Here is a 17,406-nt window from a genome sequence, read left to right on the forward strand (position 1 = left end):
TTTAAAGTTAAAACGTGCCGATCATTTGTAAGTATTATTTCTTTTTCTACCATCGAGGCTTTTAAGTCAAAAGAAAGAAAAGGTATTTCTATTTCCAAATTCATTTTCTCTGGAAGATTTCACTCTGTCAGGTAATTTGATGATGGACCCTGACCGTATGAGAATGTCTGCCTGGCAAAGCCTGGTTTACCCGAGTGCAGCCAAGTATACTCAAGTCCGGTTATTCCGTTTTTTTTACTCCAATGGTATATTTGGAGCTGGGATGTGGATATTTAAATTCAAAGCTTTCCAAGTGCTTCAATACTATTTTGGAGAAGAGGTTAGAGTAGGCAGAGTTGGAGAGAAAGGAAGAAGGATCTCTTTGAAAGTTAGAGATGGTGAAAAAGACATGTAATCCAATGTGGAAAATCGAGTAAAAGAGGCAGTGCACACTTTAGCTTAGGCAAAGATTGCCGAATCCTTTGAAGAAACTGACACGGATTTTCCAGAAATGGGGTGGAGGTAGGGGGGGAATCCTAGGGTGGGCATTTTATGTAAATGAGCATATTTGAAATATAGTACAAATCCGGTATAGTAAAACTGACAGTTCTGACAGTATTGACAACATAAATATATGTTTGAACACTGCACTTTCAGACACTTAACCGATGAAGCAATAAAAAAAAAATTCGACTACAATATTTCAAATAATCGACATTGATGTTTTGATACATCATTTTTATACTCCAAATCGATCTATCACTGTGGGGCTGGTCAATTTTAAGTAAAAATGTGCTGCAATTATTTGTACCTTGGCTAATGATGACCTAATAACAATTAATTACACCTGAACTGTGCCTTTTTCCTTCCGCAATGGAGGTGGGGGGCAATTCTTGGAAAACAGAACCCACTATTGTGCCATTCTTCCCCTCCCTTGTATTCCATTTTTGCCATGGGTCCGGGGTGGAACTTCAGATTGAGGAAGGGGTCTTTGGTTGATCATAGACGCCACAGGCTGAGGTCCCCTCACCTGAAATAGCCACCTTCTGGGTCTATATTGGGAATATGGTCCTCACTTTTACTTTGCAAAGTCAAAACTAAATTTTAGAAAATTCAATCATAACTCTCCTTCAGTTTCTATGTCCTTTCTCTGTTTCAAGGACTAGATGGAAGAGATTTGCTCAAAGATTGAAATTTTCTCTCGGGCTGTGTGTGTGTGTGTGTGAGAGAGAGAGAGAGAGAGAGAGGGAGGAGGAGGAGGAGAAGGAGGAGAGAGGAGAGGAGAGAGAGAGGCCGCGCACAGGGGAGTTTTAAGAAAGTATGGATACAGCCGGGTTTAAATCTAAAGCATCTAATCTGAATCGAATCTCTCCCACAGCCCCATCCCCTCTGACCTCCCTACACAACGTTGATTGTTTACAGGCTACTGGAAAAAAATAAAAAGAAAAAAAGCCACAAATAAGAAAGACAATGACCTGCAAATTGCAGGAATGGAGGAAGGAGACAGTTGAGTATTGCTTCCCCACGCTCGCCGCCTCCCGCAGTCTTACTGTTGGTTTTCGCTGTTTGCCCTGTGAGTTTTCCAGTTCTTACCCACTCCTCTCCAAATTTGGTGGCGGCGGGGGATGGGGAAATAAGATAAAGCTTTATTAATTGAAGGAAAAAACAATCCTGGACAGGCCTACGAAACAAAATCGAGCAGTCCATTGTGAAGTACGGATTGGGTGGAGGCGGTGGAGGACCCCTCGCACTCCCACTCCGACTCCCTCTCGCAGGCTAGGCGCCGCGCTGTGCTGTTCCCACCCCTGTGAAGCCCCGACCCTTCCTCAAACTCGCACTGAGACTCGGCCTTCTGACCTAAAACTTAGCTGGGCTCCACTAGCCCTGAATTCCAGTGTCTGATTTCTTTCCTCCAAACTTCACAAATGCGGTTTTTAGCCCCTCCAAACCAGCGCCAGCTGAGATGTTGGGACTTGAGCAACACGCTATGCAACTTTAAGATGCTAATCGAAGGCAAAGGATGTGTGCGACCCGCGTTGGGTAAGGGGAGGAGGGATGAGAAGAGACAGCTCCGTGGCCAGAGCATCCCGCAGTTGTGAGGGTTGCTAGTCTCTGGCCGGGTCTTTCCAAGCCGCCTGAGCCGCAAGTTGGGGTAGGAACTAGACAAGAGGCCGCAGGAGGACAGAAAAGCGAGAAAAACAATCGAGATAGCGGAAGAGACGAAAGAAAAAGAAGGAGAGAGGAAGAAAGAGAGGAAGGAAGAGAGCGAGGGAAGGAGGAACAGCGAGAGCGAGCGCACGTCGTGTTTGGAGTCCCGCCAGATAGCGCTAGAGGGCTATTTATTGAAATCCTTTCTGCGAGATGAAGCAGCTAAAATTGGGAGAAATAAGAAGAAAAGGGGGCAAAAGGAAAAAATGTCTAATAATTTTACTCCATTTTATTTAAAAAAATAAATTGTGGGGTGCTTAAACGTTATTAATGGGAGGAGGTGAAGAAAAATTTACGATAGAAACCTGAAGTGGGAAGAGGACCAAAGGACCAAAAGCCACCACCACCACCACCACCACCAACAAAAGCAAACAAAAAAGTCCCCTTCCCTCTGTTCATCCCAGCTAGGAAGAACAAGTAAAGTTAACAGGTAAGGAAGCCAGTGCAATTATTTCTAGGCCAACTTTCAGAGCTTCTGGTTACACTGCTGGGAAGGTCATGAGCAGCTCACAAGGATAAGCCGATGTTTATGGAGAAAGGATGTTTTAAAAGTAATAGATGGCTGCAAGGGGTGGAGAAGGAGAGACAAACACGTTATTGGAAACGCCAAATAAAATATATATCAAAAATTCCAACTGTCAGCCAGCAGGTCTTGAGCAGACGATAGCCCCTTCTGCCTTTGTCCCAGCGATCCTGGGCTCAGGGCTGTTTCTGCAGGGCTGAAATCAAACTCCTTGAATAACAATTTAGATATACTCTGAGAAGCTTGGAGAAAAGAACTAGGCTACAAAAATTCACTGTGTCATTCAGAACCCAAAGAAAACTGCTGGGGATGGAAAGAGAAGACCTAGTGACAGAGGTAGAGTCCAGAGAGAGAGAGATGGAGAGAGAATAACATATTTTTGATCACTTTTACTTGCTCAGTTCAGTAATGCAAGGCAGAAAACTTCTTTCAAATGATACTTTACTTTTAAGTATTGACCTGCTTTTATCCTAAAATCCCTGCCATTTCACATATCTAGCTTCTAATTTTAAACCTGCACTTTCCTTTGACCTGAAGGAATTTTTGAAAATCAAAGTAATAATTCATGTCTTTTTTTCAAAGCCAGTAAATAGAACTTCCCTCCGGGAATAAAAATTAATCTTACACAGTTTTTAAAGATCTGCTTCATCCAAAAAATTCTAAATCAAAACATTAAATAAAGTTACAAATAAGATTAAGGTAGAATTTATTTGCTTCTCTAGAAAGGCATCAATTGTTCTGTTGTAAGAAGACAAAAAGGATTTAAACCTGGTGATTTTAATACACAGATTAACACTTCGGACTTCACAGTTCTGAGGAATTTGAAGTTATCTGTGCTGAGAATCTATAACTTTCAAGGAAAAGAAAAAGAAACAGCTACACAAGGTCCTTAAGGAGCGTGGGCAAATTCACCTACAGTCTGGGTTCATAAATGCTCAGTTCAAATTAAACATTCCCCGTAAAGCCAATGCCCTTCAAATTAAGGGACTATAGTGGAATTCAATTATTCCTTTTAAATCTTAAATGTTACCTATGATAGCATTTCATGTTGGCTCAAAAAAGAAAAGGAAAAAGAGAAAAGTAGCAGTTTTTAGAAGTCTTGGGGTTGCCTCAATAAGAAAGAGGTGATTAAAAACAGACTCTTAAATTTGAGAGGCCCGATTCCCCCTCCCATTCCTCCCCACCCTCTAGGTCCCCTCCTTTTCACCTCTTTTTTATGTAGTACCCCTACCCCCACTCTAGAGCTAAGTAGCTGATTTGGGATTCTGAAGAAATCGGTTTCACCATCCATATTTGTTCTGGGGCACTTGTAAAATGCGATTTGTAGAGGGTCTTTAGCCTTCTGATTGTCTTTGAATTGTTTTTACTGAAACAGATCTTTTGCAGTTAATGAGTCCCCACGCAGCTGGACAGCTCCTCTCGGACACTGAGAACTCTAACCCCAAAATGACCCCAATTTGACACCGCAAGATGAAATTTTACCGCCTGTTAAAACCATTTCCAGCCTGGGCAGAAGGAGCTGACTGTTGACGGAGGTGTGTGGCACCTCCTGCGACCCCCATTTCGTGCCTGTCTCCCGGGCCTGCCCCACCTACTTTCCTTTCACCCCCAATGTGGGAGAGCAGATGAGCCTGGAAGCCTGGGTGGGAGTGCCAAAGCTGACAATAGGGCATTAGCAAAATGCCACCAGACTAGAAATCAGAAAGTGCGGGCACCCTACTCCTTTGGAATCGCTTCTATTGGACTGGAAAATTGGGGACGGGGGAAACCAGGAAATTCTTAAATGTTAGATGAGCCTTTTCAGCTCTATTAATAAAACACCTGCAAGTTGCTGATTAAAGGCAATAGTCCTTTAAATTCATCAAACTGACCAAGAACCGATACCTTGAGTCGACTCCAACTTGATCTCCTAGTGTGTAATCCACTACACTAGAATTGCTATTTTAAACTAACAGTTTCATAAATGACATGCAACTAGGTAAGTAAGATCTCTTTCACTGCAAGAAATTCTGGGTTCTCCCGTGAGACAATTGGCAAATTTTAAAAAGACATGGATTTCCTCCAGTAGGAATGCAGTTTTAACACTCTTACACTTTTTTAACTAAAAGTCGTTGAAGTTAAATATGACTTTTTGACAATATCTTAAAATGTCATATTTCTCTCTCCCTCCTACACCTAACCATATTGTCCCTGTTGTTTGCTTTAATGTATTCAATAAAATGCAAAGGAAGTTAAGAATATGAGAGAGAGAGAGAAAGAGAGGAAGAAAGGCATTAAGGTTAAAAACGCCTTCTGCATCTCTGGAAAGATGAAAACACACAAAAATAGAGTTTAAATTTGTCTTTTTTTGTAAAATCCAAGATTATCACCGGAGAATCAACTCATTATTACCTTACAATTGTTTGAAAATATAGAAATCGGCTGGGCGCGGTAGCTCATGCCTGTAATCCCATCACTTTGGGAGGCCGAAGCCGGCGGATCAGGAGGTCAGGAGTTCGAGACCAGTCTGGCCAACATGGTGAAACACCGTCTCCGTCTCTACTAAAGATATAAAAAATTAGCCGAGCGTGGTGGCGCGCGCCTGTAATCCCAGCTACTAGGGAGGCTGAGGCAGGAGGATCGCTTGAACCCGGGAGGCGGGAGCTGTAGTGAGCCAAGATCCCGCCATTACACTCCAGCCTGGGCAACAGGGCAGGAATCCGTCTCAAAAAAAAAAAGAAAGAAAGAAAAAAAAAAGTGGGGGGAAGGAAAAGAAAATATAGAAATCACCAATCTGTCTGAACTGTTTTACTCAGTTGCACTGCCAGGGACCCAACATTTTTCTAAAAATGCGACCAAGTTTTTCTAAATTAAAGCTATAGGGATGATAACTCACCTTACAATATCACTATAAAAACAGAAGCGGTAGAAAAACAGAGGTAGCAATGTTGAATGTTTAAACTCTGCAAGGCAAAGGTTCGGTGTGAAGTTGACTTTTACCCCCTCCCACCCCCCCAAAAAAAAGATTTATCAAGGACACTGAGGAGTTTCTTTTAAAAAGAAACGCAACTGGCACTTACTGAACAAGACAGTTGAAACAACAATAATCCTATTATCGACGATAAATTTAAATTCTTAAATTTAAGAATAATTAGAAGAGGAAAAACTGAGTGTAAACTTCTCAGCCAGCGGCGCTGCACCGAGAACTTGGACCCACCAACATCAACAGCTTTGCAAAGTCGAAAACTCTCCGCAGCAAGAGCAGATTGTCGTTTTTTCCCCTCCCGACCCCGCCGCCCTCTCAACCTCCGCGTCCCGGCTAAACTGAAGTCGCGTAACTGTCGATTGAAATAAAATTCTGGAGACCAACTTTTTCTTTTCTCTTGCATCTTCTTTTCTTTTTTACTCACCTTCTCTTAAATGTCGACGAGCAACTCAGCAAGAAATAAGGAGGATACTTTTAATCTTGGAGTTCTTCTAGAAAAAAAAGAGGAGGTGGAGGAAGTACCCTCCCCCCAACCTTCAGATTTCCTACCCGTCGGCTCTAGCAGGCTTGAAGCCGGGCAAAAACAGTGGCTGAAAACCTGGGTTACACTCTCCTCCCTGAAGCTCCGTGAGCTTGGCTGTCCCTGCTCGGGCCAACGGGCAGAAACCTCGCGGCCCGCAGCCCCTCTCCCCGGCGTCGCGCTATCCGCGCCTCTGCCAGCCCCTTCGCACTATCTTTCTTTATATGTGAGGGCCGATTTCCCGCAGACATCATTGTTATGATGGCTCATTTAATCAAACTGTTTAATTGCTCTGGTAATCACTATCATCATCACAGGTGCTCAATCATTCATCATTTTTGGAGGGCTTTATTGACCTCCGGAGTTCATTCCTCAGCCCTATTAAAACGAGGCCAAATTTCTCCGACTCTGCTTGGAGTCTCCGCAGGCTGCAATCTTAGCCTAGTTTGTGTTGCTCGAAAGCTTACAGTGAAGCAGGGAAGATGGAAAGGGGGCCAAAAAAAAAAGCCCTCCCACCAGCCCTCCTCCCCGCGCTTTCTCTGGCTTTCTCACAGACACACACGCGCTCGCTCCTGCGCGCCCGCGCGCGCACACACACACACACACACACACACACACAGACACACACACACAGAGTACTTTATTCTCTCTAATCAACCTCCCCCACCCCACCCACCCTCCGCGGGAAAGTCGGATAGACGCGGCGCGCGGAAGACATTCTACTCTCTACTTCCCAGATGGGTTCAAAGTTGAAGAGGGATGCGGCTGTTGGAGAACAACAGTCCGCATTCCACTCTCTAGGCCAGGGACTGGGAGAGCGAGAGCGAGAAGTTGGGGAGAGGGCGCGCTTCCAGCTCCTGTCCCGGCCCGGCCGCGCCACCGGGGCCGAGCGGCGGCGGGGCTGCGGGGCTGCGGGGCTGCGCGGCGCGCGCGGGGTGACCGTGGCTCCGCCCCCAGCTCAGGGCTCGGCTTGAGTGACGCGCGGCCGCCGGGAAACCAGCCGCGCAGTGGTAAAGCCTGGTGCAGCTACGGCCAAGTAGGACGAGGCACCAGCCACTAGTTTCCACCCTTATGGTGTGGAGTAGTTCCCTTCCTTTCCTCCTCTTTTCCTTTTTGGAAAAGTTCTGACGGAGCTGGTCCCTGGTCCCTGACCCAGCGAAATCGCCCCTGTGTAATTAACACAGCCATTAGCAAGCGTTACCGCCGCTGCGCCTCGGGCGACCACAACAAAGCTGGGCTAAGAGCGCCGGCCACTCCTCCTGGCCCGGCAACTTCTTTCTCCCCCTCTTTTTCTCTCTCAGTCTTTTCCTCCTGTGCTTTTCAGCTCTGAGTGAGATCTACTTTGGAGACGCACACTAGTCGCGCGCGCGCGCGCGCGCACACACACACACACACACACACGCCCTTGGCTACATCGGACCCAAATGACTCTCTCCTCACTTCCTCCCTCCCCATTCCGCCGCGGCCCCCAAAGACTCTCGGGGTGGCCCCTTGTCCGCGCCGCTTGGACGGAGTGTGCTGTGAGTTAAGCTGGTCTCTTCTGGTTCTGGAAAAAATGAGTATTGACAAGGCTGCTGGATCTGCGCAGAAAAGAAAGTGCCACTTAATAAAAAATTTAACCCGGCAGTGGTACGGTCTGGAGAGCTTGCTGCCCTTGGACCTTAGTAGAAAGCCTTCGGGGTGCTGTAATCGGCGGGCAGAGGAGAGGGAGGCCGCGGAATTAAAAAGAACAAAAGCGAGAGCGCCATGCCAAACGTGCCCGACACGACCCACTTAGGCAGGAGCCGGGAGTGATGGGAAAATGAACTAGAAGTAAGTTTTTTTTAAAAAAATGAAAAGATCTGAGGCGGTACCGTACTTTCCCTGTGGTTTTCTGCAGTTTTCCTCTCTGCGCTCTCCCTGTCCTCTTCTCTCTCTCTCCCCTTCTCCCTCTCTCCCTGTTCGCGCGCGCGCGCACAACACACTCACGCGCGCACGCACACACACACACACACACACACCTCTCCCCCCTTCCTCCCCCAGCCGCCCCCCATCCCCGCGGAGGAGCAGGCTCGCTGATTTGCTCGGGTCCGCCCTGCCCGAGCCTCCCCTCCCCCTCCCGCCCTCCGCCTCCCCCGCCCCCCTAGCCGGGGCTGTCCGATCGCACTCGTTGCATATCAGAGGCTCTGCGCGGCGCGCTCCTCCTCGCTCCCGCTCCCCACTCCCGGGATGTGTCTCCGCCGTACGACGGGCTATGGCCACCACGACTTCCGGGTTCCGTCATTTCGTTCTCCCGCCGCCGACCCGCGCCGCCAAACTGAGGCTCTTCAATAAGCCAGGCAGCAGCCAACCTGCCAACACCTACTGACACTCACTCATCTCCCAGAGAGAGAAAGAGAGCGAGAGAGAGCGAGCGCGAGAGAGCGAGCGCGAGTGAGAGCGAGCGAGCGAGCGAGAAAGAGAGAGAGGGAGAGACAAAATACCTACCAGGAAAGGGGGGGGGAGGAAGTCCAATTTTTGCAAACTATTCATATTTTTTTTCTTGATTTTTCTCCCTGCTTTCTTTGAACAATACTTTAAAGAGAGAGGATCATATTATCGATACCGCGGGGGCAAAGCTAAAAAAGGGGGGAGGGGGAGGAAAAAATTCAAGAAGCAGAAACCCCTCGCGGAGTTTTACTGGAAGAAAAAAAACGGGTCTGAAAGATTCCTCCTCTTCATCATCATCAACCATCATTCATTCACTACCTTGACATTCCGGGCTTTGATTGACAGCTGGAGTGGCAAAAAGCCATGAAACACGACAGTTCGGTTACATGTGGGCTGCTGACGGGCTGCTCGTAACCTTCAGTTCGGGGGCTTGACAATTTTTTTCTTCTTTTTCTTCTTTTTCTTTTCTTTTTTTTTTTTTTTTTTTCCAACTGAGGGGAAGAGAAGAGAAAGAGGGGGAAAGGAGGACCGAAAAGGAGGAGGAGGGGAGGGGGGAGGAGGAGGAGGTGGAGGAGGAGGAGGAAGATCAGGAGGAGGAGGAAGAAGAGGAAAAAAGAGAAAAAGAAGAAATATCACAAAAAAAAAAAAAAAACTCTTCGTTATCTTGCCTGGGCTTTTCCCCCCCTAAAAAATAACATATTGGAGAATTGGGAGAAATCTCTTTGGTTTGGAAAAAAAAAAAAGGAATCTTCAGCCTAGATCACTTTCTTATCCGGACTGGGATATTAAATATACGACACATCCAGGAGTTTATTGGAGCGCAGACTGATGGCGCAAAGGGTAGGTTTAAATCTCCAACACTTACCTAGATATAAATCCTCTCTAAGAGGGGCCTGTCCCGATGCCTCCTCTCCCTTCAACGCTTCTGCTGCTGCTCGCTGCTTGATGATGGCGGCCAGTATTTTAAAAAATAGCAAAATTATTCATCGGCTTCTTTCCCCCCCGTGCCTCTGCGTGTGTGCGAGTGTGTGTGCGTGCGTGTGTGCGTGTCTGGGCGCGCGTGTTCCAGCGCTGTGCGAGCGGGCGGGCGGCGAGTGCGTGTGAGTGGTGTGTGTGTGCGTGTGCAATTGTTACACGCTTTCGCCTCGCTCCAGCTTTTACCCCAGCAGCGAGATTCCCCCGGTTCTCCTGCTGCCGCTGCTGCGCCGCTGCCGCCGCTGCTCGCGCGGCTCGGGGCGGGCACAGGCTGCGTAGGAGCCGCCGCCGGGGCCGCCGCTGGGGCCGCGCTGCCGCAGCCGCTGCGCCGCCGCCTAGACTACTAGCCTGGGCTGCTTGTTTTGTCTCTGAAATTGACAAGGACGCAGGGAATCCGCTGCTAAATAATGTTTCTGGTAACTTTCACGTTATTCCCCCCCACCCTCCGCTCCCTGCCCCCGGGGAGGCACTGGCCCTGGTCTTTCCTGGTCCTCGGCGTTCTCTTGCTGATTATTAGTGTTTTTCTTCTCTTTATTTTGTTTCATTTCGCCTTTTGATTTATTGGATCCTCTGGAGGAGGCGAAGGGGGGTTAAGGGTGGGATCCGGGGCTTCCTCCTCACACTAACTCCACTTCTCCCTCCGTTGGCTCGCTACGGTTCTGTTGCCTCCGGCGGCAGCGGGGCCTCCCGGCTCCCCCTCAAATCCCCGGCCTCGCCGCCTCCCCTTCCTTCTCTAAACGTTGCTCTCGGTTCATGCTTTTTCATTTTTAAATTGAATAACATTTTTCCCCACAACTTTCAACTTCGTTGTTTTGCCTGGTTTGATTTCTGTGTGCTCAACTTGTGCTCGGTACTTTTCTCTTTTCTGACTTTGTTTTTATTTTTATTCTCTCTCTCTTCCTCCCTCCCTCCCTCTTCTCCTATCTTCTCTCTCTTACCTCTCTCCCTCTCTTTCTCATCTTTATCCCTTCCCCTCCTTTCTGTTCACCCTCTTCTCCCTGCTCTTTTTCCCTTTCCACCCTCCTCCTCTGTTCTCCCTCACCTCCTGCGCCTCCTCCCCCTTCCCGGGTTCTGACAGTACGATGAGCTGCCCCATTACGGCGGGATGGACGGAGTAGGGGTTCCCGCTTCCATGTACGGAGACCCTCACGCGCCGCGGCCGATCCCCCCGGTTCACCACTTGAACCACGGGCCGCCGCTCCACGCCACACAGCACTACGGCGCTCACGCCCCACACCCCAATGTCATGCCGGCCAGCATGGGATCCGCTGTCAACGACGCCTTGAAGCGGGACAAGGACGCGATCTATGGGTAAACCGACCCCCCCCCCGGACCCAGCTTACTGTGTGTGAGTGTGAGTGAGAGTATGTGTTTGTCTCTGTGGGGGTGGGAGGGTGGACCACTAAGTGGGGAGTTATTTCTGCATGGTGGGGGGCGGGCGCCGCTTGCCTTAGGAAAGGACCCTGGAGGGGGCCTGTTTTTCTGCCCCTGGAGTCAAAGACCGGAAGATCTAGCCTCCTCCACTCTCACAGGCCGGCCACTCCGGACCGCATAGCTCGGAGTGACTGAGTCCCCAGAATCTTGCCGGGGCCTTCTCCCGGAGGACAGGATTCCTAGCCAACGGATGCAGGGCCGGTCGTTTCAGGCCCCCTAACAGAGGCCTTGACGAAGGAGAAAGTTTCCTGCCGATGAGGAGCAACTTTGGGTTTTTTTCTTTTTTATTTTTTTCTCTTCTGTTTCCTACTGAGGGTCTGGGAGTCGCTAAAAGCAGCTTGAGCTGGGATCAGGGCTGCTTCTGTCGGCCAGGAAGTCCTAATCACCCACTTCTTAATTCTCTGTAAATAAAGGGGACAGACCTTGAAGTGCAGCGAGGTGGAAGGGACTGTTGCTTGCTTGGGGCAGCTCTTAGTGGGAGTAAGGAAGATGGCTGGAAATCATTTTATATTCTGAGAGCACTTGGCGAGGGGTGGGATGCATGATCCTAACCTGTACCACACGGGCTTCCGGCTGAGGGTAGGTGGGCAAAGCGACGGGTTGCCGAGGGGAGGGGACAGTGGGTAAACAGCAACTGAGCCCCAAGCCAGAGGCCGCCAGCGTCCCGAAGTGTGGCTAAGCCGCCTGGAGGAACACAAAGGGCATACGCACACGCACACTTACAAGTTTTAAAACACGATTTATTTATTTTTGTCTGCTGCAAAGCTGGGAGAAATGTGGTCTTTGGAAGGAAGCTCTCCAGAGTGTAACCTTCCTATTATTTTGGCCTCCACACTAGGGTTTTACTAGAAGTGGAGCAAACAAGTTTATAAAGCAAGAGGGTGGAGAGATTAGAAGAGCATTCTCTTGCATTTAGGAAGTGTCACTGCGGTGTGTATGTAGGTGAAGCCTTTGGCCTCATCTGAAATGCCCATTAAAATGCAGAGTTAGAACAATTTTTTTATTTCAAGCAGTGTTTCTTTCTTGGGAGGTCAGGGCTGAGTCTCAGGGGTTGGTTCGGCGTCCTCGATACTGTGGGGAGTGGATCAGAATCGACTCCGGGCTCCAGACTGAGCGTCCCGGATGTTTCATTACGTTCCAACTGAGGCTGTTTTTATTTGTCGGGCTGCAGTGGCCGGGGGCTCTGGCCAGATATGAGAGACCTCTAAACTGCGGGAAAGGGCCAGGCCCTTTTCCCTTTCTGTTTCTGAATCAGGCTCGGCTGACTGAGGAAGGGTTGTAAAGTGTGATGCGTGCCTGTTGTATTAAAGAAGGACTCCACACCCTCCAAACTTGTTGATTACAGTTCTTGCTCCTTCCCCTCTGCACCCCGTCTCTGTGTGTGTGTCTCTGCGTGGCGCTGCCCGTTAGGCACCCGTTGTTTCCTCTGTTAGCTCTGGTCTTTGAGAAGTGCGAGCTGGCGACCTGCACTCCCCGGGAACCTGGAGTGGCCGGCGGAGACGTCTGCTCCTCCGACTCCTTCAACGAGGACATCGCGGTCTTCGCCAAGCAGGTCCAACCTTCTTGATCCACTCATCTTCGGGCAGTCCCTCACTACCCCTCCCCTTTCCTCGGAGCTTTACTTGAAAGGAGGAAAGGCCAGGGATACCCGATCTGTTTCTCTGGCCCAGTCCACTCTCTACACCTCCTCCCCATCCCTAAGCCTGGGGGCGAATTGGAAGCGGAGATAAATATGGGTGTTTGTTTTTCCCCCCAGCAGGAATACAGGGATTCGACCCTCGAATTAAAGTTGACCTGCTCCTAATCTGGGGCTTGGCCTTTTCCCCCCCGCCTCCAGCTACTTGAACAAGAATTGAGGAGAGGGACTGTGAGGGACCCGGGAGTGCCCGGGAGGCAAGGAAGCTGGGCGCCTCTCCGAGTGGTCCCAGGCAGCAGTGGAAAGCCACAGCCTCTTGGACGGCTGGATAAGGGGCTATTCGGGGCCCTGCGAACGGCCCTGAATTCCCGGCTACAGCTTAGTCGTACTAGGTCCCCCTTAATGGGGCCCGGACCAGAATGCCCTGATTCTTCTTCAGCGACCCCACTAATTTAAGGCACCACTTTGTTTCTTGTATTTTGCCAAAGTCCCTTTCCTCTTCTCCGCCATTGCCCCTCCACCGTCCCCACTCTCACGTTTCAGTTTTCTTCTTTTAAATGGGGTGGTTGTTCAAGCTGACTTTCTCTGTTTCTTACAGGTTCGCGCCGAAAAGCCACTTTTTTCCTCAAATCCAGAGCTGGACAATTTGGTAAGGCTCTCTGTTCCTTGTTTTTTCCCCAGCCTTTGCCCTCTCCCATGCCCAGAAGCACCCACTTTCTGCCGGAGCTCTGGAGAGTTCGGACAGAACCCTCTTTTGGAGCTCTAGGGAGAGAGGGAAGAAGGGAGAAGCTTAGAGCCCCTGCCTGGGAGCTGGCGAGCGAGGGGCAGGAGGGACTTGGTGGGGAGCGAAGCCCAGGGAGGCCGAAAGGGGAGACAAGGCGCCGAGAGCGCGAGCGGGGGATGTTTCCCAGGTCTCGGCCCCAGGAGTAAAGAGCGAGAAGTGAGTTATTTCCTCTGTTTGCGGGGCAGGCGGCGAGCCCTGGGCAGCCCACCCGAAGGATGTAACCGCTGGCAAGGCTGAGGGCGGGCTGAGGGTGGGGGCTGGAGGGCGATGAGGGGCAGACCAGCGCAGGCCACTTTTAGGTGCGATTCTTTTGCTAATTTGCACGATTTCAATATTAAAAGTACTTAAATCCGCTTTCAAAGGCCCTGCCTCAGCATTCATCTTGAGTATTTCCTTCTTTAGTGAGGAAGAATTTCGCTGGGTGTGCTCTTTCTAAAAAGCTTTTTCTATCCAGAGAGGCGACCTTTTTTTTTTTTTTTTTTTTTTTTTTTTTTTTAATTTGTCCTGAGGTCGAGGGAGGGGATGCTTAAAGAGGACTGAGAAGAGAAAAAAGGCCTGGCCCGAGGAAAGCAGTCCTTACAAATAGCACAGCGAACATCAGGGGGAAAGATGTTAATGCTTGTGCTCAGGTTGAGTCAGATTCCTACCCCGTGGCCAATGAGGCAGAGACTATCAGTAATCACTTGATTTTTCTGACTATTTCTTGATGTGTAGGTTTTCCCTGGCCACCTGCCCGTTTCTTCTCCCCAGCCCAATTTTCTCACCACCATCCATCCTCACACCACCCCCAACCCCAAGACAGGACCTCCAAGTCACAGAGGTCTAACTCCATTCCCTGAACTTTTCTTTCAGATGATACAAGCAATACAAGTACTAAGGTTTCATCTTTTGGAGTTAGAAAAGGTAAGCCGGAAATAACACTCCCTGTGTTCATGAAACCACTTCCCGCTCCTAGTTGAGTTGGGATGCTTTTAACAAACCTCTGGTATGAGGGATTGAGCACCTGGAGATTTTGAGCATGTAACCATGTCCATCCTTCAACTCACTTCTCAACACAGGGGCTCAGAGGATGGGTGAATCAGGACAGCCTTGCCTTTAAAGTAGTCTCCTCCTCCCCAGTATTCCCCCCCAGGCATTCAGGATTATTCTGAAATGCAGCAAACCATTTGTGTTACCGGACACTCAGCCTGCTTGTGTCTTTATTAGCTCAGCTCACCCTCGGCCCAGGGTTTGCATTAGGTACAGGCAGAGTGAATCATCCTCGCTGGGTGTCTTCACATTGTTCTGCAGGTCAATTACTTTCTCCTGGAAACATAGAAAACTTCTAGCTTATAGAATTACAAATGTTAATGCTCTCCCCAGCTCCAATGTTGTAATGTTTTGATATTATTGTCAAATCAGATTTAATTCCCTGGACTCCCAGTCTGAACCCAGTTATTTCCAGTCCTATTTCTTTCTGTCTCTCTATTTTAACTTGTTGCTCAGAGAAGTCTCTGGAGAATAATATCTGCTGCAACAATTGCTCTATTGTTTCCTTGCCTTCAACTATTACAACCTTTAATTAGAGTTAGTTTGGAAGACATCACACTGTTGCTCTTTCCAAATGTAAGCTTGCAACCTGGTATTTTTCCTTTGTAAAAATGAAACAAAACAAAACAACAACATGAGCTGAACCCTCCAACCATGACCTTCGTTCTAGGTCCACGAACTGTGCGATAACTTCTGCCACCGATACATTAGCTGTTTGAAGGGGAAAATGCCCATCGACCTCGTCATTGATGAAAGAGACGGCAGCTCCAAGTCAGATCATGAAGAACTTTCAGGCTCCTCCACAAATCTCGCTGACCATGTAAGTCTGCTAGCCTTTGGCAATCTTTTAAGGTCCCTGGGCAAAGCATTATTTTAAACTACTTTTTTTTAACATCTAGCTCTGCTGATTTGGTTTTCTGATTTGGTCTCTTTTGGGTCCTTTCTTCTCTTTCTCACTCTCTCTGCTATACCCTTCATCTTCATTTCTCCTTTCTTGGACTCCCCTCCTATCTATATTGAGAGCCAGAAAACCAGAGAGTTGATAGAGTCATTTGTATTCTTAATGTGTAAAGTTTTCTGGATTTTGTGACTTGAGTGTTAGAAAATTCTGTTTGATATAGTCACCACTGTCTTTTCTGCTTTCTTAATTCTGTGTAATCAGTGCAGCAGGGATAGAAAGAGGCAAGACAGTTAGCTGGACTGGTCTGGAGAGAGAGGACTGAAGGAAAGAGAGTTGGGGAGTGAGTGCTGATTTCCCAGTCTCTCACTGAGATGACAATTCTGAGAATTATTGGCAATCTTGCACTGCATTTGAAATAAAAGGAGTGAACGAACACATTACAATTCTCAGGGCTTTTGCTCTATAGAAACTTACTGTCAGAATATGGACTTATTGCCAAGTGCCTGAAGCATCTTCATAATAAAAGACAGTAACCTTGATGAACCAATTATTAACAATGTATTACAGAAAGCTGAAGGGAATTATGATTGAGTAACCATAGGTTAGTGGTTGAATTTTAACACTTTAACAGTTGGTGAATGAGGATGGAGAGTGTAGTAAGAAATGACTGTGTATGTCAGGCCAGGAAAGGAGATTTCTTTCTATTCTCTCTCTGTTTCTAATCCTATTTTGGAACCAATCTAGTGAGTCTGATGCTTAAAAAAAAAAAAGCATATGTAGTGAGACTGAAAATTTGAAAAAGAAGCAAAGAGAAGAAAGATTGCAGCTGGTAGGAAAGGCAAGAGTGGCGAGGTTAAAGAGTGGGTGTGAACAGCAGTTTATTTATAGGAACACAAGCCTGGAAATGGGGGACAGGGTGTCTATAGATTACATTCAGTTGAACTCACAGCCTAAATGATAGAAGCTGTAGTTTAATAACTTTGTGGCCGAAATATTAATTTAACACTTTGTGTGAGTTAAACAGGCATTAAGGCTTGAAGGCAGTTTGTCCCTACCTCCCATCCCAATTCCTGAGTGTTATGAGAAATGAATGGGGATGCCATAGTAGAAAGCTTTTATGAGGTTCTTCTCTCCCCTGCTCCAAACAAAAGTTTTGAAAATATGCAATTGTAGATTTTCATAATTAACCTTTGCACTTATATGGGAAGTCAGCATAAGAACAAAAGTTAGAAAAAATCTAGAAAAGAAAACCTGAGTCTGTGATATCCAGTTCTGTGACAGAATAATAAGGTGTTGAAGGCTCCCATGCCTACCTTTACCTTTACCTTTTTCCATCATGGTGAGGGAATCTTTGATGAGCTGCTTTGTATATTGAGTGAATGTAATGAAATCAAAAGGATGCAGCAGCAGTTATAGAAAGTTGATTTGCTGATCTGAGGCTCTACATTGTGTTGTGGTCCATGAGGCTTGACACTACCTAAGAAATATTTATCTTTGTTGTTTTTTATGTGTTTACTTTCATTATTTGCTGTTTCTAAATTTATATTTACTCACATTATTGGGAGAATGGGGAAAAATCTATTTACATAGTTTGTAAAATGAGAGGCTCACAGTTTTTAGAGCCAAAAGCTTTTCTCCTAATATTTCTGGAGGTACCGACTACTTAGTTTTCTAAAACAGTTTCTTGGCACCTGTTTTTCCGGTGGGTGTATAGAGCTAGAACATGTTGATGTTTACATAGAAATGATAAGATAAAATAGGCTGTTTAAAGTATTGGCTGATAGACAATCAATTTATGAAACTATTGTAATATTTAAATACCCACTCAAGAAGGAAGTTGTACCTAAGAGGATAGCGCTTTAATAATTTATCAATCATCATCCTTGGATAAAAGAGTCAACTGTAACATTTGTTGCTCTCCTTTCAGGCCCCTAGTCAAGTAAATATGACAACTGATTTATTTTGAACCCATGAGGGCTTGCCACCTCATTGGGTGTCATAATTTAAAGCCTTTTATTTCCTAGAGATCTGAACTATAACATT

The 17,406-nt window shown here is 47.4% G+C and overlaps 1 protein-coding gene and 2 long non-coding RNA genes across 11 annotated transcripts in view; 1 reads left to right on the forward strand and 2 right to left on the reverse strand.

Moving 5' to 3' along the window:
- Positions 1–233: 233 nt before the first annotated feature.
- Positions 234–6,723, reverse strand: LOC108311866. The gene is made up of 2 exons (XR_001828383.2): positions 6,100–6,723; positions 234–2,749 (listed from the first exon to the last, which is right to left on the reverse strand). It is a non-coding gene; the product is annotated as an uncharacterized LOC108311866 (long non-coding RNA).
- A 1,603-nt stretch (positions 6,724–8,326) lies between these two features.
- MEIS2 (Meis homeobox 2) overlaps positions 8,327–17,406 on the forward strand; it is a 212,259-nt gene continuing 203,179 nt past the window's right edge. For 4 of the 9 annotated variants that reach the window (XM_017539504.2, XM_017539500.2, XM_017539506.2 and 1 more), the window contains exons 1-6: positions 8,327–9,444; positions 10,658–10,890; positions 12,424–12,565; positions 13,248–13,298; positions 14,286–14,336; positions 15,133–15,282. In XM_017539504.2, coding sequence (XP_017394993.1) covers positions 9,433–9,444; positions 10,658–10,890; positions 12,424–12,565; positions 13,248–13,298; positions 14,286–14,336; positions 15,133–15,282 — 639 coding nt within the window. In that variant the 5' untranslated portion in view covers positions 8,327–9,432. Of the gene's footprint in view, positions 9,445–9,506; positions 9,996–10,657; positions 10,891–12,423; positions 12,566–13,247; positions 13,299–14,285; positions 14,337–15,132; positions 15,283–17,406 lie in introns of those variants that run through there. The other 5 variants (XM_017539505.2, XM_017539502.2, XM_017539507.2 and 2 more) reach the window with 3 other exon arrangements.
- On the reverse strand, positions 8,837–9,559 carry LOC108311871. The gene is made up of 2 exons (XR_001828387.2): positions 9,470–9,559; positions 8,837–9,095 (listed from the first exon to the last, which is right to left on the reverse strand). It is a non-coding gene; the product is annotated as an uncharacterized LOC108311871 (long non-coding RNA).

This window comes from Cebus imitator, unplaced genomic scaffold, assembly GCF_001604975.1.
Source record: "Cebus imitator isolate Cc_AM_T3 unplaced genomic scaffold, Cebus_imitator-1.0 Scaffold119, whole genome shotgun sequence".
NCBI lineage: Eukaryota > Metazoa > Chordata > Mammalia > Primates > Cebidae > Cebus > Cebus imitator.